The 27,386-nt window shown below is 48.0% G+C and overlaps 1 protein-coding gene across 3 annotated transcripts in view; it reads left to right on the top strand.

The window, feature by feature from the left end:
• Dora (zinc finger SWIM domain-containing dorado) overlaps window positions 1–27,386 on the top strand; it is a 115,862-nt gene that overhangs the window by 75,985 nt on the left and 12,491 nt on the right. For all 3 annotated transcript variants that reach the window (XM_077678351.1, XM_077678358.1, XM_077678344.1), the window contains exons 18-22: window positions 603–1,000; window positions 3,825–3,949; window positions 8,885–9,080; window positions 19,450–19,946; window positions 26,002–26,323. In XM_077678351.1, the coding sequence (XP_077534477.1) occupies window positions 603–1,000; window positions 3,825–3,949; window positions 8,885–9,080; window positions 19,450–19,946; window positions 26,002–26,323 (1,538 nt within the window). The remainder of the gene's footprint in view (window positions 1–602; window positions 1,001–3,824; window positions 3,950–8,884; window positions 9,081–19,449; window positions 19,947–26,001; window positions 26,324–27,386) is intronic.

Here is a 27,386-nt window from a genome sequence, read left to right as displayed (position 1 = left end):
TGGCGGCCGAGAGCTTCGTCGAACCTCTAGGCAAGGCAGCAACTCGGCAGTGCCGGCACTGCCGGCACTGATAATAGAAATGTCCGCGTCGTTGGGTCTTGAGCCAAGCCTGGGGTAACTCTCGGAAAGCTTGACCGAAAAGCTTGGCTTTTAGCTGCCTATTCGGGAGCATCGAATAATTCGAAAATATCGAATACCTGCATTCGGATCAAAGCAAATAACGAATAGAGAGCTATTCGATCGAATATTCGACAATACCGAATATTCGCCCATCCCTAGTGTATTTCTATACTGCAAAGGCCACTGAAGCAAACTGGGCTTTCTTTTTTTTTTATTCACATACTTCATATGACACTCATATCTGTGTTCTACATTTTTAGGCAGGAATGCGTCAGTAATGGAAGGCTGGGTGCAGTATAACTTTTAGGTTTACTCGAAATTGTTTTGCATTGTTTTTTTAAAGCAGATTGTATACGCAGCTGGGGACAAGGGGCAAGCTTTTTTTCTTTTTTCTTTTTGTGAGGTCGTAAAGGGAAGACGACGGCCACCATGACCTCAGGGGAGTGTGTTGGAGAGAGGGTGTGCTCTTTTCGCCCTTCCAGATAATGGACCGCCTGCTGGACAAGGAAGTCCACCAGATGTACAAGAGTCCACCCCTGAGCTCGTTCTACAGCACCTCTACTCCCCCCGTGGTGACAGCCCTGAACGCTGCGTTTCCCGTGCACGAGGGGGTGTCAAGTGGCCTGTCTGGCACGCCCCAGGCCAAGGCTGAAGACTCGGCCGCCGCTTCGGCAGCACTGTCTGCCAGCAGCGCAGCAGAGGGCAGCAGCGACGCCGGTTGCGCAGGGGCCAGCGACTGCCTCGGGGAGGTAGTCGCTGCAGTGACTGCAGCAGTGGCTGCAGCACCAGCCGAGCCGGGGAGTCCGCCACTGGTGGTGCCCACAGGGACCCGCCAGGAGCACACTGGGGGAGCAAGGGTCAAGTCTCACCGGCACAACAGGTCAGGAGCAAGGGGTTACATGGGTCTTGGGGAACAAAAAATTGTCCAAAATAGCACTTTTTTAGGCATCACTTGGTTTGCACAGCTTTTCCTCCAAAGAGTCGGTACTTGAACAGTATCATGAACTAATGAAAGCCATACAGGCCTGATTTCGACGAAAATACCGTATTTACTCGCGTAATGACCCCCCCCCCCCACCCACTTTTCTTCTTGAGAATTTACTTTTTTTTGTCGCATTGAATAAAAAATGCAGCGGGGATGTGTTTCTATCTCAGCATGGTTGCTGATGCCGTAGACGATCACAGAAACTTGATACCACGCTACAGTACTTGCAGAAATTCTAAAAATGCGTTCCAACAAAAAGAAATCTCAACGGTAGCAGGAGACGTGAGTGCGAATGCCTTGGCTCACAATTTAAAAATTGCGCGCTTCCGTAGCGCCACCTGCTGAACACAAAACGGACCATCTTGCGCCATGAAAATGTTGCGGCAATGCATGCGAACAAAGCACAAAACGTACTCCGCACTCCTTCCCTGCTCTTTGCTCTACCGGCTGGTTCTGGCAGCGTGCAAGCAAAGCACTAAACTTACTCCGCACTCCTCTGCTCTTGCTGTTCCGTGATGTTGCCATTACGCTCTGTGGTTTTGTTGTTCAGCTGTGTTCCAATCTTTTTTTGTGCTCCTGGAGTGCGCCGTACGGTGGGCTAGTATGCGAGGGTTTTAAACTGAAGGGGGTGGCTGTGCGGCACTTCAGTGTTGACCCAGTTCGTGTGAGACGTTTTTGGGCAGTGAACAGCGATTCGTGGCCCCCAAAAAGAGAAGTTTTCCGGTGTGGGAAAAAAAGTTTGAGGACCTTGACGGCACGGAAGATGGTTCGCTGCGGGCCGACAATGAATGTGTAGCCGCAAGCGACTTGAGTGAGGACAGCACCATGGCGATAGGGGGCGACTAGCATGTTGGAAATAAAAAAGAAATTTGATTACATAATTACCTACATGTTTTTACAAAAATGGTAAGGCTCTGAAGCGCTTCTCTTGGCAGCTTTATTGTATGAAATTCCAACTTTTAAAAATTTTTGAAATTTTTTCCCGCATAATGAACACTCCCCCCAAATTCATACCGAATTTTCTGGAAAAGCGGGTTTATTACGCGAGTAAATACGGTAGCTATTTTTTCATAATCTTCTACTTTTTCACCACGAGCGGTATCCCAGCAATAGGAAATTCTCGGGAGGTACAGTCAGCGTGCAGTGCAGCTAGAAAGATTATTTCTTTTGCAGCGTGAAGCTGAATGTTTAAACCTTGCAATAAGGGAAGCATATTTTGCATTTTGTGTTTCAATAATAGTTTAGTTAGCATTATGTATACAGTCAAACCTCGATGTAACGAACTATAATGTAGCGAAACCCCCAATGTGACGAACCTAGGAATTTTTTTTAACCTTAAATGTATGCACACCATGTATTTTTGCCCTCTGTGTAACGAAGTCCTGTTTGCTGAAATTTCAATGTAACAAACTTTCATGCAGAACTAGGCACGAAACTTTGGTTGAAGTAGATTTTGCGAGATGCAAGCACCGAAACAAGGTCTCGATAAAGCACGAACGCCGCGCCGCCGCTTCACTTCGCTTTTAGTTCGAGTTCGCTCATGCTTGTTTTGTTCCTTCCAGCAAGCACGCTGCAAAGCATTTGTGGGCCTTTATGAGCCTTGCGCGTGCAGTTTTTTCACTTCCGGGTCCGCGATTACACGCTGGCAGTTGTGGCTTCTGCCTCGGCCAAAAAGCGACTCGCACCGCGCGTGGCTGTGGGAGGAGCCTGACGACTTTCACCGGGGGCGGGGGTGCCGACGAGCCCCGCCAGAGACGATTAGGCTTACCACTGTGGAGTTATTTGGTGGGCGCTTTTGTAAGTGGCGCGTATGACGTTTTACAGTGAAAATTTTGCTCACATTATCAGCTTTTTTCTCACATAAACAACTTCTTTTGCCCCTCTTGTTGCGTTTCAGCGAGCGGTTAGAAGCAGCCGCTGGAGCTACCCGCATCGTGCGGGTGGTCTCCACGGCTGCGTCAGCACGCCTGTGGCTTGCGAGGCACTTTTTTGTGTGGAGAACACGCTTCATGCGGTTCATGCTGATGCCCACCTAGACGATTAAGCTCCGACAGAATGTATGCGCGCCGCGTTTTGTTTGCCGAGACCGCTTCATGCGGTTAACACTGCATTGGAACCGCGAATTTCAATGTAGCGAAATTTCAATGTAACGAAGTAAATTACGAATTTTCCTGACTTCACTACATCGAGGTTTGACTGTACTTGGTTAGCAAGAGTACTTTAAACCTAGAAGTTATTATTTGTGTAAACTTGCATCTGATTCCATGCAACATTGCGTTCTCCATGCCTTGCTGGTGATTGTTTATTGAATAGCTTTTTTTTCTATTGTTTTCAAGAACTGTTGAGAAATATTTTTAATTGTCTCTGAAAATAATTAGCTTACATGAAAACTAATTGGGTATTTGAAATGAGCTAAAAAAACTGGACAAGCTTATGAAGTTTCACTGAAATTTATAAGAAAGCAAAAAAAAATGTTTTTAAGACCAGTGTTCCCCCTTAAAAGCTTTGCTTGACACTATGAGGATCCAGGGCACTTCTCCTAGCTAGGTTGGGCAGTTGTGTCATGTCGCATAGTCAACTTGCGAGCTGACAAGAAAGCAAAGCAGCGGTGAGAACGAGGCTTTAGTGGGAGGCGGAAGTGGATTGTTTGTTCATGATGGGGGGCATCTCCTAGCTGGTCGGGGCAGCGATGTTTGCATGCAAGCTGCACGGTGTGCAGAAGTGCCGGTGACAGTGGTGACCGTAGCGAGGGGGCCTCAAGTCCTGGCTGGGAGGAGAACTTCAAGGCGTGGGAAGCCAAGTTTCGCTGCACAAACTTCAGGACAACAAAGAAGCATTCAGCAGGTGAGTCTGCCTTCCAGTTTTTCTGTCACTTGCAAGTATGTAGCTTAAAGGGACACTAAAGGCTGAATGAAGTTACTTTTAAACTGAAAAAGCATACGTTTTGTAGCTCTCGACTTTTGTTCGACGAGCAACGATGCATTATTTGCTGAGAAATAAGCAAACAAAGCTGGCTTTTCTCTCACCCGCTTCCCTTTCATTTTTTCGTGACAATTAGCCATTGCGTCACAAACTTTGACCGAGGCCCCCGTGCGGTTTAGGCACTCTCACGCTGGCCGCGGTAGCTTTTATATGTGCAAGCCATGGCCGCCACCGCCAACAATTCGTCTGGCCAAGGGTGCTGGCTTGGTTTTTTCCGATTTGTCCCTGGCAGAACGAGAAATGCTTTTTGATATAGCAACAATGCCGATGCCAACAACACCGCCTCAACCGCTGCCCAAGGCCACACACCGGGTGATACATGAAACAGGTACGGCGCTGAGAATCCGACGCCGTTCTAGCGAGCTCCCACGCTGGCGCTTTCCTAGCGCGGTAAAAAGTGCATCGGGGAAATGCGATAAGTTGTGACTGCTCTCTACGCTTCCAGCAGTCAAACGCAATAAGTTGACAGTGAAGATGTCTTTTTGTACGCTCCTTGAATAAATCGCCCGCCACATATTACGGCCGGCAAACGTTACAATTGAGCAGTCCTGCCTGGCTTCCGTGGGCCCAAACGTAGAGCTATGCGGCATTTATAGAACAGATGGTCACAAGCTAATTACCCTTTTACTTTTCACAGACGATAAGGTTCTAACAGGGTGCGGGCACGGGCACGCGTTACCAGTAGCAGCATCGGTGCATGAAGAACGGAAGATTAGGAGCTCAGGCGGGTGTGCTTAGACATCTTGTTCCTTTTGCCTCTTCGTGCTGGGATTATTGTTTGCTTAAGCTCTGGCATTCATCATCGTAAATTATTGACTGTCTTTTTTCAAAACAAAACTGAAAACATGGTGACCGGCTCTGAAGCGATAGGGAAGCGGCCTGTCTCGCAATGTATTTAAAAGCTGAGCACAAGGACGCGGGTTCGATTCCCGGCCGCAGCTGCTGCTTTTCTGAGGGAGGCGAAAAGCAAAAATGCCCGTGTGTACGAGATTTCGGCGCACATTAAAGATCCCCAGGTGCTCAAAATTAATCCAGAGCCCTCCACTACGGCGTGCCTCATCGCCTACGTTGTGTCGGTGCGTTAAACCCTAATCAATCAAGCAATGTATAAAAGCTGTAGTCTGTGTTTTTAAAATTAGATCAGCCCATAGAAAGTTTTGATTTACATTTATTTTACATGCTCAACTACCGAAGAACTGTTTATTTGAGGAAAACGTAGATGCTTCTCCAAAGCGCTCTTGCTGTTCTCAACTTTTGTGACGTCACAGACCGTGGTACCCAAAACCGGACAGGGCGTCAACACCCGCTTTCGCGTTTCTAGCGTTGTCTGCCTTTTTAAACAACTACTAGTCGCGAGAATGGTGTACAGTAGAACCCCATTGTTACATTCAGCACTTGCATTTTCCTGGCTGTTATGTTGTGTGCCGTTGGTCCCGGCATAGCTCCCATAGGATGTAATGTATTGTGAACCCCGCTGTAACGTCGCAACTGTGGGCCCATTCCCGTATAATGCGTCGCAACCTGACACTCCGAAGCGGCTTGGGCACCGCCATTTTGGTTTTTGGTGAGTCTTGGCCAAGCTTTGTTACTGAACTGGCTACAAGAAGTCGCAAGCGAGTTGGAGAGGCCGTCACTAGATGGCCATCCGTCGAAAGTGCTATCACGATCATTACTGAGCTTACAACAGAGGTTTTACTTCGGAACGCCAGAAGTGCGTGGTGTTAGCGCCGCCGCACTGTTGTAATGGTGCCGTGCAGCGTTTTTAGATTAGGTCAGTTGGCAAAGAGCGTGGCCTTCCAGTACTGCGGCACGGGCCGGTGCTGCCACCGGCCAGGCGGTGGCACTGCGGTAGCATTGAGATTAGAGCCACTAAGTGAGCTACGCTTAAGAGTAACGACACTGACGCACGGCAGCAGCCATTTTGGTGCCTGGCGCCAGGGTGGCCAGCTTTATGTGCCCTATTGCAGCTGACATTGACGGGCGGAATTGGTTTGGGCACTGCTTGGCAACCATGACAGCTGCGTTTACTTTTCGAACATTTAGCGCCAGCGCGATAGGATCATGCTCAGTTACAGTAGCGTATCTTATTCAGTGGCTCTAGGTTACGCTGAGCCATCGATGAAGCTGCGCTTTTTAAGTGGCTATAGGTTGCACTGGGCCACTGTCCTTTCCCAGTGGGAAGCGATGCAGGCGTTTTCCGCCTTCCCGCCGGTTGAAACAGCCCAGTACAGAACAGCATGGCATCGCTACTCTGTCTGGGGGCTTGAAAAGTCACTTTCAACGTGTCATACAGCCGCACTGCGCTCCGAAAATCACAATTTTTTGAAGAGTGCGCGCGCGGCAACACAGAGGCATCAAAATGTCAGTGCCCATGGGTCTTCCCGGGGTAAACAAATGTTACAAGACACGGTTCGACCAATGACCGCTGTCGGTGGCATAGAACAATGAGAGAAATGAGTGCCAATACTCTGAAACCTGATCTAGTGGCTGTAGTTCAGATTGGTCTCGGCGCGTCGTCTGCTGCTCCTTCCTTGCTACTCTTGGCGCTTTCTACACCACCCATACCGACACTTGCACCAGTCCTTCTACGCCGCCCTTCTACGCACTGCGCTGTCCACACCACACATACAGATGGTCGGAGCGGTGAGCGAGTGGTACGGGGATTTCGCGACGCCCGATTTTGTTGTCGACCTTCACGAGTAGGGTGACGACGAGCGAGTAGTACAGGGATTTTACGATGACTAACATAACTTGTCGCCCATCTTAATTGCTCTTGACAACATTAAATCAGGCCAATGCTACTTTTTCTAGTTTCGGTTCTATTATTGCGCGCCTAGAGGTAGTGGTGCTGGGGAAACACTCCTCTGCTCATTTTTTTTTTTTTTTTCTTCTTTCCACTTCTCTGCGGCGCGACTGGGGGCGTGCATGCGCGAAAACGGTGACCGCAGTTGCTGCTTCTGCACGGCGAGGAAGCGAGGCCGATGCGCGTCTTATGTAGTGGGTGATTTCTCGTGTGTGCTCCCTCGGACATACGATGCTGCAAAAGGGACGCCAAGAACACCAGGATGAATCGTAACGTGAAGTCTCTTTGAGTGCTGTTAGCAAAAGGTGAGAACCTCGATCGTATGCCGTACGTGAAGCTGAGCTGAAGGATAGGACTTGTCGTGCGTGTGCTGTGCTTGATGGCAGACAACCTTGTCTGTGTTGTATCACGCATCAGTGTTACTCGCGGCACGCTCCGTTCGTGCCCGTAACGCGAATAAAGTGTTCAAGTGATATTCGAGCTGGCGTCGTTACTGCCCAAGCGGCGTACCCCGGGCAGCGTGGCTTCGCGCCGGTTGAAGCGGGGCTTGCCCGGTGGAGGCAGCGGGGCGGCGGCGGTTGCCAGGTGGGAATGGGGGGGCGGGGAGGGGGGGAGGAATCCAACTGGCTTGAGAGGGAAGAGCATCACCTCTCCCCCACGCAAGCTGCGCCCCCTCGCATTGTTGCCATGATTATTATAACGCTTTCAAGGCCAGCATGGCGGCGGCGTTGCTACGGCAATAACAACGCAGTAATGTTTCCCCAGGCTCACCAGGGCAGAATATGGCGCTATTACCACAATTAGCCCGGACGCTGTGTTGAAGGCTAAGAGACTGCCTCCTGACTAAATGTGCGCATAAAAATATTAAAAAAAAAAGACCGCTACATTTGGCAGAACGGGCAGAAATCAAGTTGGCAACAATGGAACTCTAGATAGGGGGTGATCTAACGACGCCAGTTAGACGCCGGCCAATTTTCGTGGCTTCCCTCACTCTTACATTTTCCCGGCTGTTACGTTTTCTTTTCCCGGTTGTGTGAAAAACGTATTAACGGGGTTCCACTATATTTTATTCCCAGCCCTGTAATCTATCGACACGGGTCAACTTTTTACCCTTTAGTGTTCCTTTAAGGGGGTATGTTCGTGGGATGGATGTGTGGCATGCTGTGGGGTGTTTTTCTTTTTTTTATAAATATAGTCGTACTGAATTCAGAAAAATGATTTGAAACCAAATTGCATACAGTATTATTCGATTTGCCATTTGAAAGCTTAGAAATATTCAGTGTTGATCAGATTAGCCACTGTTTCGTAATGCAGGATGAAACAGTTTTACCAAAACTTGTTATTGGGCTGGCAGGGCTGTTGAGAAAGAGTAACTTGGGTGCAAGACAACACATAAGGAAAGATGGACCGGTGCTTCCTGCCAGAAGTTTATTAAACAAAAAATTTTTGCCTCTGATTGAACTGTACACCTGCAAAAACATTGTATTTGTAGCACTCGTAAACCTTTAAACCTCTCGTTATTAGTTAAAAAGTCAGTTTAATGAAATAAGCAGAAGAAAATCTGGATCAATATTACTCTCACTTCACACCCTAAATAATGAAGATGTAAGGCTGGAGTGTGCTAACACTGGCAGCTGCAGTGTTATCAGTATCTAATCTGTAGAACAGCAACATAAGTGCAAAACTGCAGCTAACTCTGCGGTGTGCACCCCACGTCGTGAAGAAGAAAAGCAATTTGCCACTGACCGCCATGTGTAAGTTGTCTGCTTTTGTGTGGGGCAAAAGATAGCTTTAACCTTGAATTCTAATCTGCTCCTGTGGCAAAAAGTCATTACGTTGGGACATTAATGGATGCTGGGAACCCCTGTGCCCATTAAGAGAGTGCGTTGTCTCCAGTGTGGCGAACAGTGGCCAGTGTACGGTGTCCAGTGGCAGTTTGGACTGGAGTGTGTGGACTTTTAGTGACTGGACTTTTATTGACTGCCCCCTGACAGGCATGGCCAGCATAGACAGCAGTGCGCCCGAGACCACGTCAAGCGACAATTCACCTACAGTGGTACGGCGTGGTGGTTGGGGCCGCCCCTGCGGACCTGGCAGTGACAGTGGCAGCAGTGGGGAGAGTAGCGACTCGGTTGTGTCCAGCTCTTCCGGGGATCGGGCCACGGGCGCCAAGGTTCGCCATTCGGACAGGTGACTACCATATCGCATGCTGCTGCTGGAATTGTTCAAGGGTTGCTTTGGGAGCCGGCATTTTGCCTAGATAGGGCCTCACTGTGGGGGGCAATAGAATGTCGGGAGGAGGGAGCCCTCAAAATTCTCACATGCCAGTTGGGGGAGGAAAAAAAGTGGCGTGGGACCAGTGGGAATAATGAGGAGCTGCAGCGTAGACGGCTGGGCCTATATTGTATATCGCAGCAGGAGTCTAGCCAGTGCTGCAGGTGCAACTGATCAGAATGCGATCCTTTGTTACTTTTTTTGCTCACTGCCTTATTTGTTGGCGCTAGCGATGCAAAAAACGGCTTCTTATTAGTGCAGTGTGCTTGTAGTGAAAACATGTGGTGTGGTGGCTCGCTGTATTCGGAGGTGCGCCAAGGGAAAGGGCAGTTGTGGTTTTCACGAGACTTGTGGTTATCACGGGCAGTTGGGGTTTTTGCTCGAATGGAAGGACGCCTTATTTTTCTTTGTGTGCCACATTGGGTGACTGAATCCTTATTTCTTTATTATTGTTCTTGGCCACCAGCACAACTTTCAGGGTGTACTGTGACATGGCTTTTAACGTAATAGCACCAAGAAGGTGAACTTGTACTGCCAAGTTAATATGAAACACTGAGGGAGCATAATCAAAACGGCGCCCAGCCACGTGTGATTTGATTCGCTACTGCTGCCGGATACTGTGGCTACAATGCTCTTTTTTTAACAGAGCCTCCGGATGGCACTAACTGCGTTTCACTTTTTGGGCTTGAGTGAGTATCTGGCACATTATCATGTAAATCAATCTACCCTATTTGCTCGAATCTAGGCTGATACTTCTTTTAAAAAAGTCGTTTACAAAAGTTGGGGGGGGGGTTTGATTTGATTATGCGGCTTTCCTGTCCGATGGCCGAAGCAGCGGAACGAACTTTTCGACTGCACCGCCAAGCGAATGGCCTTCACAGGACGCAAGAAAGGTCTGCACCACGAGGTGGAAAGGGAAGTTGCTGACTTTATCCGGCAGCAAGGAGCGGGTGCAATGCCTGTGACGAGGGAGATGATACAGGCGAAGGCAAGGGAGATCGGAAACATTCGAGGCGTAGTGTGGGCTCAGTTCAAGGCCAGCAGGGGCTGAGTCACTCGTTTTATGAAGCAGTTTGCAGATTGCACACAATGCAGATTGCACACAATGGATGGGAACTGGACCGTCTACTTGAGGCGTTTCTTACCTTTTTCCCCGAACGTAACGGGAACCATGCATGCGTGGAAATAATAAAAACCGAAGTTCACTGAACTTGAGTTTTTTATTACATTAAAAAAACTGTGATGAGGGCAGACTCGACTCGGGGTGCACCACTTTGGGTATTCGATAGCGCTGTTGTTCAATCTCACCGGAGTCGCGTTTATCAGCAGCGGCCTTGTTTTTGATGGTCGAGCGGACCGTCTGCTTGGACAGGCCTGTACTTCTGGGGTGTTGGCCTGTTTTAAATGCAGAGCATTTCTTAGCCTCGCCTGTTCCTGCGTCGGACGGTGTCAACAGTTTCGCGTCTGCAGCAGGTGCGCCTCTCCTTCCCTCCTCTCTCTCAACAGCAGCTGGCGCGCGCATGCGTCGTAGTCAGCCCGTTCGCTCCGTCACGATCTCGGCGTAACAGGTGCGTGATAGCAGCGCGGTGGGGCGTGGAAGGGCGCGCGCTGCTTGCGCATGCGCGCTCTCCCCCCCGTACTGCTCTCCCTCTACTGCGCGCGCTGCAAATATAGCGTCTAGCGGTCGCTAGTGTTTCAGTCACTGCGTTGCTCCTTCCTTCCTTGGTTGACGCTCGTGCCCACGTTTACTCGTGTCTGCTACTCCAGCATCACGGAAGAAGCGATGGAAGCAACACTGCGTTCAATCAGTACTGAGGCCCCAATGCTCTGCATTTACTCGTGTTCCCCTCGCGGGAAGGCGCGGGAATTTTTTTCCCCATGTTCGACAGCATTAATTACACTTAATTTATCCGACAGTGAAATCAGATACCCTGCCGCTCATGCCGCTGGTCACAAAAAAAAGGCTACTGGCACTGGCTTGGCTTGGCTGCGCTAACGACCCGGCTGCCAACAATGTTGCCAGACATAAGTTTTCTTGCCGAACTAACAAAGAAAAAGCATATCGGGTGCCGGCCCTGCCGAAGTCTGCAATAAAAATTCAGTCCAAAACAATTTTCGCCCGAAATTTGGTCTGTTGTAGCCAATAGTCTGCTCTAGCCGGGTCCTTTATGAGCGGAGTGGACTCCATTTAAAATGCATGGGGACCAGACAAACCAACAGGAATTGTCTGTTGTAAACGGAAGTCCGTTGTTGCCAGATTCATTATAACAAGCGTAGACTGTATATCGGATATAACGAGGTGCAATTATGGTGCCATCCACATTTGTATGCATTCTATGGTAAAATAACTCTTTCGCTACTGCCAGAAAATTGACCAATTTTAAGGGGTCCAAGAAAACATTTTTTTCCTGCTAAAAAAGTCGGTTAGGCACAAATCACAGGAACACAAAATGCAGAATTTTGAACAGCCTTTCCAATAACACCAGTTTTTTAATGGTTTTTATATATCATAGTTGTGAAAAAAAAAATCAAAATCAAAATTTTTTTCGAGTTGTCGAAAAAAATGATAAAGGAGTTGTGTATATCAAACCACCGGTAGTAGAAAAAAATTAGAATATGCATTTTGTAGGGAAACATTTCAAAAACATGCCATAGAAAAAATGTCGACTTGCACAGAACAGATATAAAAAAAAATGTTAGCACGCACGTGCTCGTGTCATGCGGTGAAGCCCAACCTCCAATTCAAAATGTGCAATTTCGGGTGGTTCCCTGGAATAAATCTGGCGATTTGACATTATCAGAGGCACCAATTTGCCCCCACATAACGTAAAAACATCTTGTCAATGACTGACTTTGCATTTACAGCAAGCACAATATTTGGGACAAGCACGCGATGCGGAAAAAAACATGCATGAAGTTGAAAACGGAACGCCGTGGTTGATGCTTGTTGACGTTCACGGTCAGTTATCTCTCAAAACATAAAGCTGAGCTTTATTATCATCTTCTTACTCCCAATTGTAGCCTTGCTCGCAAAAATGAGGTACGATGCGCTAGAATCGTGCCCTGCGATCTTTGGCCGAGTAGCAGTTGCGCGATAAAAAAAATCAGCACAATGAGCCCCCTCCATTGCAGTGCCACCTAACATTTTTCAAATGAAACAGTACAAAAACTTATCGGAGACTCTGTCTGAATAGACAGTTCAACTAAGCAGCAACACTAGACACCCGGGGATACCCTCGTATGGAAACGAAACTGGAACGCGAACAGCTGGCAGTGTAAGGCTGGTTTGAAGCACTGTCCTCGGTGGAACAGATATGCGACTGGGTGTGATCTTTTGACTTGCATCTGAAGTTCTTATCGCAGAAATCGGGTTAGAGGGGGAGGGGGGGAAGGGAAGGGAATCGGGAGCGGCGTGTTTTGTTCGAGGATCAGTCGCAGACGCTCAAGGCGCCGTGGCAGGTAGCCTTGAAGTTGGGTAACTGCGTAGTAGCACTAAATATGAATTTTGCGATGCAGAAACGAAACCGAAAATGTTGTAAACTGCTCGCGAATGGTCCTGGGGTAAATAGAACTACCACAACAATTGGAACAACGTGCGCAAAGGCAATAAAGCGGCCTAAAATCGTAAAGTAGTTTTGCAAACAGGCACTGCTTGACATTTTCAGCCGATTTCTGGGATTATTACTGTCAGAGTGCAAACCTGATGATTGAAAATCGTTTGCTAGTTCACAATTCATGCCCTGATGGCAAAAAATAAACGTTGGTGCAGAGTAATTACTAGTGGCACGCATTCTTCATTGGTAGCAGTGACCATGCCCCTTTTCCCACACCCAGGTGATTCAAATGCATGTCAAAAACCACGTTTTCGTTGCAGAAATTAAAACAAAACTGATTTTGAAAGGCCATTTTCTGATCTAACTCCAAACAGCTTTACTTGTTCGAGCAACGCCTGGAATGCTATGAAAAGGCGCTCCCAAAGTATCGATCAAATTGAACGATTTTGAATAGGCGCGGTAGCGAAAGAGTTAAACCTCTTATTGCAATGCTGTAGTACCACGCTTTTGGGTGTAACGATTGAATCCATTTACAGCGGGCAGCTTCATATAAAAAGAATGCCCCAATTCTACTGAAAATGCAAGCTGCCTCCAGCTCTTCCCGCAGCTGCTTGCTACATGGGTGCCCTGCACCTCGCATCCCTTCCGCACCGCCCCCCCTCCAGAAAATTAGCCGACTGCACCGCTTACTACGAAATGAGATTGGAGCAGTTTCCATCCGGACCCCCCTCCCAGCATCGCCACTTTGGCTTCATCCCCGTGCCCTCTCGCACAATCAGCTGTTGTCTTTTCAATTGCCTCCATTTTTCCGCCAAAGGAACATCAGGGCTGATGTTATGAAAACGTCCTGAGTGCCTCATGGAAGAGTTGGTCATTGCGTGGATACAGGCTGCGGACAGCAGTGACCATGATAACTCTGACGACGCAGTTGAGCAGCCTACTCGAAGGCCCAACGCGTGATACAGTCCCTCAGGGACTTTGTTCGCACCAAGGACCTTTCGCTCAGCTATGTGGAGCAATTAGATACCCTGGAAAAAGATGTACGCCAGCCTCGTGTTGAACAAACAAAGCTGACCAGCTATGGCTTCTTTTCTGTAAATAAGTACAGTTGAACCTCGATATAACGAACCTCGATTTAACGAAATTCGCGATATAGTGAATTTTTTCAAGTTTTTTATCAAAATTTTGCTAAATCCATGTATTTTTATCTCGATTTTACAAAGTAATTTCGTGCGGCGCTTTCGATTTAACGAAGTCATGGCGAGAAAGGAAGAACGAAATTCCGGTCGAGGCACGTTTTATTTTGCCTTTCAGAGCCTACATTGAAAACATTCAGTACTCACATTAACTCTTAAAAGGCTAAAATGAAAGAAGAGCGGTGAATTATGCGGTTGACAACAATTAAAAGCGATGAAAGAAGCGGCTCAAAAACCGTTAGCGGTCATGGACGGTTTAATAGTGCGGCCACCATTTTGACGTCTCCATCGTTGCCTACGCCAGCGCCCTCTATGCTTAGGCTGCCGAAGCCTACTTCAAGTTTTTTTTTCTACGCGTCCGTGCTCACGGAGCTGCTGCTCCAGGTTGTGCTTGCTGATAACCACATTAATATTTTGTTCGTCCAACATTAGATGAGTCTTATAAGCAGCATGAGCACTCCAAGGGAAAGAAAAGTGTTCCGAACAAGAGCCTGAGGAAGTGTCGGTGAAACCGAAGGCCATCGAAGTGATGGATGCCATCGACGTTCTGCGGAGGCACGCAGGCACACGCGAATGTTTAAGAGCAAGCCTTGTTAACGCTGTCAGCATACGAGCGTCACGTAAGGCCCACCCTGGTCAAGAAACGCCAAGCACTCCTTACGGACTTCTTCAGTACGGCTCGAACATCAAGTGCTGGTGGCAATAAATTGCTCTCCGAACGTGGTCAAAACGTGTTCATTAGACAGCTGCGATGTGGAGAAATCGGTTTCTTTAGGGCTCAGCGGGCATAAAAGTAATTGCTTAATCAAATTTGGCCAGAAGATATTTAATGTAAGCTTTCCGCTTTAGCGGGAGCACGGAAGCGCTGCTCCACAGAGTGAAGCGGTCTGTGTGTACTCCGCTCAACTCTCAATCATGGCTTTATCTCGAGTGTCGTGGTTGCATCACGCGCCGATACTGCAGAGCCTTTGTGCATGAAAAAAGTCTTTCGAAAGCTTTATAGCACCCGTCCGCTGTTGGCCTGCCGCACCCCTCAACGCCGTGCCTAAGCCTACCCCTGAACGGACGAAAAGAGGCGTAACTTTGAACCAGCACCTCGCCGGGGTGAAGTTCACGGGGAATGGACACAGCGGCATTTAGTAGTGACCGAAATGAAAAAAAAAAAAAAAAGAAAAAAAAAATGTGGAAACCTAGTCTGCTATCATAGTTAATGAGGCGATGCGGAAAAAGCACCGGTTTTAAGACGACACGAACTACTGTCGGGTATCCGAATTCCATTGCCTAAGTGTTGAAGCTCTTAATTCACACAATTTTCGCAGCCAGTTTTAGTACAAATTTCGCTTTAAGTGGAGAGGTAACTACATAGCAGTTGTTTCTGAGCGATGGCCAACGTTTTGAAACTTCAATAACTGGTTAAATTAACTGTAAAATAGAAACCTCGATTTTACGAAATTCTCGATTTAACGAAATTTTCGCCCGCAAGTACGACTCCGTTATATCGAGGTTTAACTGTAGTAGAGTTGACCTCGATACAACGAACACTGACAAATTTTCTATCAAAATTTTCCTAAATGCATGTATTTTTATAGATTTTACGAAGTAATTTTGTGCAGCACTTCGATTCCAGTCGTGGAACATTTTACTTTGCCTCTCAGCCTACAAAGTACTCCCACTAAAACGAAAGAAAATCTGTGAAAGCTACGGTTGACAACAATTAAGTGATGAAAGAAGTTGCTCAAACCGCTAGCAGTCATAGACGGCTCAATAGCGCGCGTCCACCATTTTGATGTCTTCATTTTGATGTCTAAGCGCTGTCTATGCTTAGGCTGCTGAAGCCAACTTCAATTTTTTTTTTCTAGGCTTTTTTGTTCACGGTGTCGCTGCTCTAGGTTGTGCTCACTGATAACCACCTTAATATTTTGTTCGCGAGTCTTTATGTGAGCCTTGTAAGCAGCATGAGCGCTCCAAGGAAAAGAAAAGTGCTTACTCTTGATATAAAAGCGAAGATAATTGCTGATGTGAATAACGGTGAGAAGAAAAAAAAACTGTTGCTGAGAGGTACAACATCTCACAGAGTATGCTTTCGACGATACTGAAGTTGAAGGACAGCATCACAAGAGCCGAGAGTACTGCTGGCCCCAGCTCTGACCGAAAAAAGGTCAAAGCGGCTACGTATGTGGACATTAAGAAAGCACTGTTCAGCTGGTTCATGGACATGCGAGCCAAAAACATGCCTTTGTGCGGATCAGTGCTACAGCGAAAAGCCCTAAACTTTGCCTGCATGCTTGGTTGCCATGATTTCAAGGCGAGCAGCGACTAACTGCAGAGGTTTAAGGAGCGATACGCTATTGTTGGCAAAGTTGTCAGCGGTGAGTCCGCAGAGGCCAATGCAGTCAGTGCTGATGACTGGCTGGGTAATACGGTTTCCGAAATTTTGGACCAGTATGATACTGCAGATGTTTACAATGCCGACGCAACGGCCATGCTTTTTCGGCTTCTGCCCAACATAACACTGGCATTAAAGGACGCGAAGTGCCGTGGGGGAAAACAGTCCCACCAGCAATTGACAGTGCTGCTTTGCGTCCACATGGACGGCAGCGACGAATGAATTCTGTTGGTCGTTGGCAAAACTGGGAGAACATGTTGTTTCAGTGGGAGAAACTTGCTGTCAATTATGTTTCCAACACCAAGGTGGGGATGACACGAGCTCTGTTCACAGACTAGCTGATTGATTGATTGATTGTAGGGTTTAACGCACCGACGCAACGCAGGCGATGAGGCGCGCCGTAGTGGAGGGCTCCAGATTAATTTGGACCACCTGGGGATCTTTATCGTGCGCCGAAATCTCGTACACACGGGCGTTTTTGCTTTTCGCCTCCATCAGAAAAGCGGCCGCCGCGGCCGGGAATCGAACCCGCGACCTCGTGCTCAGCAGCGCAACGCCTTAGCCACTGAGCCACCGCGGCGGGTTCACAGACTAGCTAATGGAGCTGGAGACTGACAAGGTGAAGAAGAACAGAAAAAATATGCCTGCTCGTAGACAGCTGTTTTGCTCATGTTGAAGGTTTGGTGCTAAAGAATGAGCTGGAATTCTTTCCAGCCAACTGCACCTCAATTATTCATCCCCTGGACCAGGGAATAATTCATAGTGTGAAGTGCACGTATTGTAAGCACCTATTGAAAAGATGCTCTTTAACCTCTAACTGAACAGAGAGACAAAAATCTACGTTTTTACGGCGGTTGAAATGCTCGCCATTTCGTGGCAGATGACCAAGAGGGAGGTAATCACCAACGGCTTCCGCAAAGCAGGGATACTGAAACAGTGTCCTTCGCTGCATTTTGAGCTTGCGTCAGACGATGAGGCCAGGGATGAAGAGAGTGCGGAGCCAACGGCAGAGGCTGCTGATTTGTGGAAGGGGTTCGTCGAGCACGGTGGTGTAGGCAGCGACGTAAACTTCGACGACTTCATAAGTAGCGACGCCTGTGCAGTTACTGCAGAGGAGCTGGACGATGACACCATAATTGAAAGTGTCGGCAATAAACGTGTGCGGGACGACGGCACAGACTCCAAACAAGGGCCTGAGGAAGGGTCGGTGAAACCGACAGGCACCGAAGTGATTGATGCCATTGGCGTTCTGTGGAGACATGCAGCTGAACATTCTTTAGGGCAAGCATTGTTAGCGCTGTCAGCATACGAGCGTCACCTAATGCCCACTGTGGTCAAGAAACGCCAAGCACTGCTCACCGACTTCTTTACTACGGCCTGAACATCGAGTGCTGGTGGCAGTAAATTGCTCTTTTTGAACGTGGTCATCTTTGTTTCTCCTATGTTCATTTAACAGCTGCGGTGCGGAAATCTGTTTCATTATGGCACAGTGTGCATAAAACTAGTTGTGCAATAGAATTCGACCATAAGATGTTTAATGTAAGCCTTCTGCTTTAGCAGGAGTACGTAAGCGCTGCTCCATACAGTGAAGTGGTCCACGAGTACTCCGCTCAAATCACAATCATGGCTTAATCTCAAGTGACGTGGTTGCATCACATGCCCATACTGCAGAGCCTTTGTACATAAAAAAACAGTCACTCGAAGGTTTCGTAGGACCTGTCCACTGTCTGCCTGCCGCAGCTTAACGACGTGCATAAGCCTACTACCGAACGGACGAAAAGAGGTGTAACCTCGAACCAGCACCTCCCTTGATCAGTGTGCGCGCCCGGTACGGTTCGAGGTGAAGTTCGAGGCAGGGCATGGATGCAGGTTCAATTTACTAACAGTGGCGTTTAGTAGTGACCGAAATGAAAAAATGGAAACAAAATGAAATCTAGTGAGGTCTGCTAACATATCTAATTAGGAGTGGAAAAAGCACCGGTTTTACGACGCATGAACAACCGTTGGCTGTCGGAATTCCATTGCCCAAGTTTTAACTCTGGGATTTGAGGGGTTCCTCAGGGCGACCTAGCCTGTTCTCCGGCGTAGGCCACCACACTAGCTCCCGGCGTGTTAACCACGCAGGCTCCCAAGCCTACGGCAGCCCAGCGAGGTTCGCCGATACGAGAACACAGTAGATAGTATTGCCGAAGCACAGCCGTTTATTTGGGGACTCCAAAGCATGCGAGCACAAGGCTCGACGGCATTCATGAATCACGCCGTCCGGGTCGTGATTGCGAACGGGAGGCAGGCGCTCACAGCGCATGACAAACAACAGTTCCCACCTGACATACAGGGTATCCGCTACCGCCGCGATGTTCAGCCGATCCTGCCCCGACCGGGCCTCCGGCGAGACTCTCTCCGTCTTCCGCGCGCACACCTGTGCGCCGCCCGCGCGCCTATGCCTATGCCTATGCCCCGCACTGACCGGTGGTGCCATTTTTCAGGGGCGCCGACGAACCAGCGGAGCGCCGGACCGGTTTCAGCGCAATGCGCGTCTCCCTAAGCACGCGCCGGCTCGGGATCACGGGCCGCGGTTCTCCACGATTCCCACAACTCTTGCTCTTCCCGACCATTCCCAGTACAATGCCCAGTACATTTCCCAGTACAAATTTCCCTTTAAGTGGAGAAGTAACTATATAGCAGTTGTTTCTGGGCGATTGGCAAGGTTGTGAAATGTCAATAACTGGTTAAATGAACTGTAAAATCGAAACCTCAGTTTCGCAAAATTCGCGATTTAGCGAAATTTGCGCCTCCAAGTACAGCTTCATTATATTGAGGTTTAACTGTAGTACAAGCTTGCTTGCTTGGGAATAAAATGTTTTGATCACTATTTCCTTTTTTTTCGCAACCTGCGTATAACAATTTTCGGTCTTTGCTTGCTGCAAACATGCTTCCAAAAACGCAATGTCACCTCTGTCACTGCAATAACAAATGGGGCATCTTCACATTAGGCTTTTGAAGGCGAGTAATGGCAACAGTGAAATGAAATGACGTGTGTATTAAAGAAACTGCATTCTTAACTGTGCAATCTGCTCTCTTACGTTGTCCTAACGCTGCACCTGAGACCTGTTTGTTCAGGAGCGTGAGTGAGCAATGCTTGTGTGCAGCATGTGCGTGCTGCCCTCGGACAGTCCGCCACCCAGCCTGCCTGCCTCTGTGGGGGCACCCTCGTCCTCCTCGTCCTCCTCTCGCTTTCTGGCCCCTGGCGGAGTGGGCGGGGGTGGGAGTGCCCTGGCCGGTGGCCGGACCCCGGCGGCCGTGTCTTCAGCGGCTGCGGCGGCAGCGGCGACCCCACAGAAGCCACCGCCCCCGAGCCGGCTGAAGGGCAAGCGGGGCGCCTGCCCGAGCCTGCCCAACCAGCCGAGCGAGGCGTCGGCCCACTTCATGTTTGAGCTAGCCAAGACTGTGCTGACCAAGGCCGGTGGCAACTCGAGCACGGCGGTTTTGTTCACCCAGCCCTCGGCCAGCCAGAACCATCGGGGCCCCCACCGGGCGCTGCACATGTGCGCTTTCCAGATCGGCCTCTACGCCCTGGGCCTGCACAACGCCGTCTCCCCAAACTGGCTGTCGCGCACCTACTCCTCACACGTCTCGTGGATCACAGGTGAGTGAGCGGGGGAGGGGTGGGACCACTGCTACCCGACGTACCCCCGAAGGACGTGTACCCAGCAGAGTGTGTTCAGGCTTGTGTACAGGCAGCCCCATGGAACAGAACCAGACGCACTGGAGCAGCTGTGCAATCATGTTTATTGGTGGTAGCCGTGTCCATGGCTGTCAGTCACACAATCTAGTCTCATTGGCGTGGCAGGTGCAGTGTGAAAGTGGCTGTCCAGTCACCACTTTTTCATCTGTCTTGATGAATCGTTGCAAGTTCACTTTAAGAGTGGCAGAATTGTTATTCCAGCTGGGCAACTGCTCAAACGCACCCAAGTGTATTTTGTCTTTAGGGTCGTCTCTTTAAAGGCCCCTGCAAAGTTATGAGGTGCTTCCTTCCCCCCCTTCCCCCTTTTTGAGGTTTTATGCACTGAGGGTACACCTGTGCTATGAGACGGGCTGTAGGGGAGACTAGATAATTTGAATCACTTGGGTATCTTTAAAACATGTGCCGATATTTCGGCACATGGCTGCTTTCATCTTCTGCCTCCCATCTTTTAGATGGCTGGAGTGACAAATTACAGCCTCTTGCTGTGTTTTGGTATTTCCCCAGTGCTTTCCCTAGCTCTGGAGGATTTCCAATATACAGCACTATAACCAGTATCGTGCTACAGGTGACTGTTTCCCGTAGAACTCGATGCAGAGAGGCAGAGTGAACTTCACTGGGCGGCTGTGGATGAGGTGGCCCACGTGTCTACCATACTTATTCGAATCTAAGCCAACACTTTTTATAAAAAAGTCATTTACGAAAGTCGGGGGGTCAGCTTGCATTTGACTCAACGCCATCTCGCAGCCACAGGCTTGCAGCTTGCAGCATAGAGATAATACAGGGCTTGCAGGTTTGGTGTTTTGCAGACTCCATTTTGCTTGTTTGAACGTTGTAAATGCAGTGAACTAGACTAGTTTACTACAGTTGTAAACCCAGCTCTGAGCGTTTCGTACTTGCTTGCTTACGCCGCTGCGTGACCTCCAGAAGCTCCCGTTTTCGCGGCACGATGGCGCCCACCAAGCGGTGCTTACACCGCTGCTTTAAAGCGGAAGGGGATTATGGGGATCTCGGCCTTGGAGAGAACTAAAACCTGCAAGCACAGTGCGACTTCAGCGTCTATGACAAGGGCGTGCGCCGATGTCCGAAGCAGCGGTACAAACTTTTCAACTGCGCTGCCAAGTGGATGGCCTTCGCAGGACCCAAGAAAGGTCGACACCACGATGTGAAGAAAGAAGTCGCTGACTTTATCCGGCTGCAAAGAGAAGGTGCCTGTGATGGTGGAGATAATTCAGGCTAAGTCGAGGGAGATCACTAGCATTCGAGGCGTCGCGTGGACTCAGTTGAAGGCCAGTGGGGGCTGGATCACTCGTTTTATAAAGCGTTTTAAGTTCAGTCTGCAACGGTGGACGTCAGTGTGCCACAAGCTACCCCGTGACTTCGAGGCTAGTCGCATTCCAGCACTTCGTTATCAAGAAGCGATTGGAAAAGAAGTACGGGCTGGGCCAGATAGGTAACGCTGATAGACCCTGGTGTATTTTGACATGCCTCTGGCCTACACCATGAATGAGAAGAGCGCGAAAGAAGGGAAAGTCGGAACTGCAGGCTACGAGAAGCAGCTCACCATCGTGATGTTGTGGTGCACGGCCAATGGGCGAAAGCTGCCGCCGTACATTATTTTTAAGGGGAAGACTCCATCCAGCCGGGCAAGTTTTTCCTAAGAACGTTAGCGTACGAGCCCACGAGAATGGTTGGATGAGCGGTGCCCTCGATGTCGACGACGACGAGTGAGCATTGAACATGCAATGGTAAGCGCCGCAAACATAACAAAACGCATGTCAGTCCAGTGCCTTTTTTTTTTTTTTTTTTTTTTCATTCGACTTACATTAGAAGCAAGCTTTTTTTTTTTTTTTTTTTCTTTCTCCTTCTTCTCACCTTCCGAATTTCGGTAGTCGGCCTAAATTCGAGGGCGGCCTTCCAGCTTCCTAAACTGGAAGGAGTGTTTTTTTTTAAATACGCGTGAGCCTGGAGTTCCGTTTTTTTCTTCAAACTTAGCGGTGCGCAGATTGTTTATTTTCGTTACAAAATTCACATAAAAATTTCAGTTTCGCTTCTGAATTCTCCGTAATACTATCTATAAGAAATCGTTTGCCTTTGGTACAAAAAATTATAAATGTCTGCACATTCGGTGGAAGTGCTCTCGCTGTTTCGTGTCTCAGGACCTCGTGAAGACCTGGCCGACGAGGCTTTTTTCTCTAGCTGTAGGTGCGTCAGGAACAAAATTATGCAGCATGTTTTTAATGATCATTGAAGTACATTCACAGGTGAACATCTGGGGAGGATTTTAGCAAAATCGAAGTTTTTTTTTTTTTTTTTAATAAGCCTCTGAACTTGGAGTGTGTTCGTTTTTTCTTTAAACTTGTGCACCAGTTGCTTTTTAGCCATAGCTTGCACAGACACGATATTTACGGCCCTCATTTGTGCTTGCCAGGAGCAGCCCTCACTAAAATTCGAACGCTCTAGCTCCAGTGCTTACAATAATACTGGACCGCAAAGTGCAGAACAAAATGCGCTCTGAGCAAGATTTGGAAATTTATTACAAAAAATATATGTTTTTCTAGGCAACGATATTTTGGGGGGGAAATGTACACCAGGCATAGATTAAGCATAAAAATTACCAAACGTTGCTAAATTTGGCCGCAGCGTAGGGGCATGTAGCGGCCGGGGGCCGCGCAGGTGCGTTCCAATTTTTTTTTTTCAGTCAGCCAAATTTTTTTCAGTCAAAAATATTTGTTAATTTGCACATTACATACATGCGGGAATGAGATAAAAAAATTTCAAGCGAATCGGAGAGGTCGTCCAGCCATGCTTTGTTCGATCTTACCTGAAATCACCCAGCTGCATCTTACCGGTACTCACTTACGGGGCTTATAAACTTGGAGGCTCACTAAAAGGGTTAAATTTAAATTGAGGATGACTCAGCGAGCAATGGAATGGAAGCAAGGTTCGCACAGGTCCTTGAAAACCTTGAAAATCCTTGAATTTAGAAGTGTAAATTTCAAGGCCTGGAAAGTCCTGGAATTTTTAAAGGGTCCTTGAAAACCCTTGATTTTTCTGGAGATAACCAATGGCCCTATCTTTTCACAAGAATTTAAAGTGTTTGTCGTGAATTTTAGGTGTTACAAATATAAAGAAACATTGTAACAATCAAGTTTCAGTGTATTGCGTGAAATTACGAGTTGTGGATTCTCATTATTACGAGGCAACATTGGGAGCAGCACTCCTCAATAGAATTCATGTCACGATACAATCCCGTGAAAGCCGGCTTCTGTTCTCTATCTTGCATGTTCCGTCTAGTCTGTGGACGGCCTTTCATTGCATGTTTGCTGTGCCTCATACGCTCCATCTGCGTTTGCTTTTACGTGCAAATGGTGGACGTGTACATGGTTCATCCTGCCTTGCAGCAACACTTGCTGAGTTAATTTCAGCTGATACTCTTGCTGACAAAGCAGGACATCCAGGCAACATTAACCAAGTTTTGAAATCAAACAGCCTCAGCAAAACACCAAGCTGGGGGAGCATTCATTAACCCATAGCGCCTATCTAAATGCACATTAATGTTCTTGGGTATTAGGCAATATCAAAATTTTGTATTGTGTTGGAAAAGTTATAAATAATCCCAGATGAAACATAAGATGGGGATCTTGAAAATGTGTTTTCTGGTCCTTGAAAGTCCTTGAAAACCCTTGAATTTTTGCTTTTGAAGCCCGTACAAACCCTGGGAAAATAATAAGCAAGTCGAAAAGTGTTTTTTTTTTTTTTTTTTCAAATTTCACTTTTTTCATTTTTTTGTTGCTTTATCATCTTTATAACTCTATTTTGTCATATGAAAATTTCACATCGAAATTCGCATCAGAAGTTAGTGAAAAGCACGTCTATGTGAGCAGCAGTGACACGCGACATTTTGAAATTTATGCGAAACTTGGTGCTGTTCGCATGCTCGCGGGGCCGCGAAGAGAGGTGCCTGCCATATTGTGACGGCTGGCTCATGTAGAGTTGTCCTTACTTTTCACTATCCCATCTCCTGAAGTCTCGTATGTTCATGGAAAATCTTTAAAAGAAAGAAGCAACAAAAACTGTCTTTTCCTGGCATTTCAAAGCGCGCGCCACTGACGTGAGGCCGCCATTTGCTGACAACGCCTGTGTTTTCTTGTGCTAGTTCGCTTCACTGTTTTCCCGAGTTGTTTTTCCCTGTTTTCGTGCGCTGGCAAGCCCGAAAAAGGGCATTGCCAACCACCGGAAATACAGAAGTAAGAACAAGTTCAGAGGGAAGCGGCGGAGGACGGACACGAAAGTCACTGCCGAAAAAAGTTTCCCTGACGGGCCGGTGGCCGCTAGGCCTAACATCAACCACAGCAATGTCGACCATGGCAACAGCGACCACAGCGATGACGAGGTCAATGCTGCAGTGAATTTTGTGAGCGCATCGCAGAAAAAGATCACGTTGTTCGAAAACGATGTCAGGCCAAATGCTGATCGTGCCAAAAGCGTAGTGCTGTGCGAGTTGGGGGCATTGACGACCGTCGTCGCAGGCGTGTGGCATGCCCCGTTTGTCACAAGCAGAAACTCTCAGTTCGGGAGCCTGATAAAAAGCGGAAAGGGCTTTCTGCGTTTCTGGAGCTACACTGCGAGAATGCGGAGTGCTCGAAGAGCATCCTTTCGTCCGTGTACTCGTTGAGGCAGGTCGCATTAGATGATGGCCGCGGTGCAAGCAGAAGCTACGACAGTGGGAGTTCGCATAACGCCTTTGCCGTGAACCTGAAAGCGGTGCTGGCAGCGCGTGCTGTCAGCATCGGGGATAAGCAACTTTCACGATTTTGTGGAGTAGTTGGTTTTGTGCAGTAGTTGCAGTAATAGCTGGATATGTGTGTCTGTGTTCAGCACAAGTTTCCTGCAACTTCATTTTCCATTTTTGTAAATACACACTTTCAAACGCCTTTTCCTCATTTCGCAATTTTGGCCGATTTGCATTTTTTTGCGGGAAGTGTTTCGGGCACTTAGAATGGTCATACGACAACGAAATTTTGCTCACACATTGAGGAGAGTGCGTAGAGTGCCAATATCTACTTGAATTAGCACTACCTCTCAGCCGTAAATATCTATTTGTAAATTGAATCGTAGTTGAGTGACAAAAAAAAAAAGGGTACTTTGCTGCACGGATATCTTTTTCATAGTTACAAAGTTTGAGCACAATTTCTAGCTAGGTATCGGCACTTTATGGCTAATAAGGAGCAAAAGGAGCTGTTGTACAATTTTCTGCGTAAACATTTAGTATGCGAGAAAGTTACTTGGCACAGAACTAAAAAACTATTGCACTTATGTAAAACTGATTACAGATTTGGAATCATGGGGAAAAACTACATCAGTGGTCCAATTTTTGAAGCTTCAAGTTGAATAACAAAAAAAAAGTGTTTTCGAGCATCTCCCCTTAAGGGACAAGACGAGAGCGGAGTGGATCAGGGGACAAATGTGTGCTAAGGACATATTAGTATAAATTAAGAAGAAGAAATGGATGTGGGCAGGGCATGTAATGCAAAGGCAAGATAACCAACCGTTGGTCATTAAGGGTAACAAAGTGGATCCCTAGAGAAAGCAAGCGTGGCAGGGGGCGGCAGAAAGGCAGATGGGCAGATGAGATCAAGAAGTTTGCGGGAATAAATTGATCGCAGTTAGCACAGGACCGGGATAATTGGAGATCTATGGGAGAGGCCTTTGCCCTGCAGTGAGCGTAGATATGCTGACGATGATGATGATGAAATACTGAATAAATGATGGTTTTACTGTTTGTTCAAAATAACTGAGTGTTTGCCCGTTCCAAATGTTGAGGGGGGTTAGGTTTCCAATTTTCGTCCGACATCCGGGCTCCTTTTGTAGTGCGTTTTGTCCCCTGGTGAGCCTTGCCAAGGTGGGAGAGTAGCTGCGAGCGGGAGTTGTGACCCCGTCCGCCACCCCCGCCCAGGGCAAGCCATGGAGATTGGCAGCAGTGCGCTGATGTTCCTGATGGACACGTGGGAGGGCCACCTGACTCCCCCCGAGGTGGCCTCTCTGGCGGACAAGGCGTCCCGCGGCCGGGACCCGGCCATGGTGCGGGCGGCTGCCCAGCTGGCCCTCTCCTGCCTGCCCCACGCGCATGCACTCAACCCCAACGAGATTCAGCGTGCCCTGCTCCAGTGCAAGGAGCAGTCGGCCGCCGTGCTCGAGCGGGCCTGTCTGGCTGTCGAGTCTGCTGCCAAGGGCGGTGGCGTTTACCCGGAGGTCCTCTTTGACGTGGCCCGCAGATGGTAGGTGCTGTTCCGTGGCCGGCTGGGCAGATTTGTTACAAATGTAAATGAAGCGTTGACTGAGCAAGTAACTATTCGTTTTCTGAATTCCCAATATCCAAATAGGCGAATAATTTAAACCCCTGTGCGTGCATGCCTGTGGGCATAAATCAGAGGAACTTACTTAGACTTACTGCCTTGGTTAGTCTGGGTCATTTTTTTATCCTAGCTTGGCGCACGCAATGCAATAGTCCCTAGAAAATAGGCTAGTGTGGCGTCATTCCTTTTTTGTGCAATGGAGTGTCACACTCAACAGGAATGGTTAGCGATGGTCAATGGTTAGCGAGCAAACGCAGCACGCTGTAGCTGCAGTCCCCGCACCTGCATTTGAGTGTAAGCTAAATTGCTATTCTCCTTGCCTGATTCTTTGTTCTCTTAATTTTTTTTCTTTCTTTTTTTTTTCTTTTTTACCTGAATAAAAAAAATAGCATGGCCTGCACACGTCATTGCTCGCTGTGCTCGTCTGCTTGCTGCAGCTGTGTCAGCCACATCGAAAAATATTGGTCAGTAGAATGAGTAAACCATATTTCTTTGTGGCCCTAATTCTGAACTTCGGCGGCTTCATTGTACGACATGTTCTCTTTTCAACCTTAATATACAATTTTTATTGGTCGTGTTGTTGAGCCACTAAGATACAGATGAAAGCTTATTTAGGTGAGAAAAATTAGACAAACAAACAATTTGGTAAACGGAAGCTGTAAAGAGTGGATACCGGATTTAATTCACAAAAAAAGCATTATTTTTAAATCTCAATGGCAAAGGTGAGTTCAGTGAGAGCCAACCAGTGGGCTGTCCTCCTTTCATACCCCCCCCCCCCCCCCCTCCAACAATAGCAACAAAAAAGAAAACATGGTTGAGGGCCTTGAACAACAAACTAGCCAAATGCTAAGGGACCATAGTAATAATGCTCAACCAGCTTCCCATTACATCAGGTACTTGATGCCACAGTAGCCACCACCAGCAAAGGTGCCACCGGCTTCAGTGCCATGCAGAAGGAAGGCAGAAGGGTGCACGCTGGTGGTAA

This window comes from Haemaphysalis longicornis, unplaced genomic scaffold (genome assembly GCF_048455015.1).
Source record: "Haemaphysalis longicornis isolate Haplotype H1 unplaced genomic scaffold, Haemaphysalis longicornis Haplotype H1 scaffold_1, whole genome shotgun sequence".
NCBI classification, from domain to species: Eukaryota; Metazoa; Arthropoda; class Arachnida; order Ixodida; family Ixodidae; genus Haemaphysalis; species Haemaphysalis longicornis.
The sequence above is the reverse complement of the archived record's forward strand: the minus strand, read 5'-3'. Positions and strand labels throughout refer to the sequence as shown.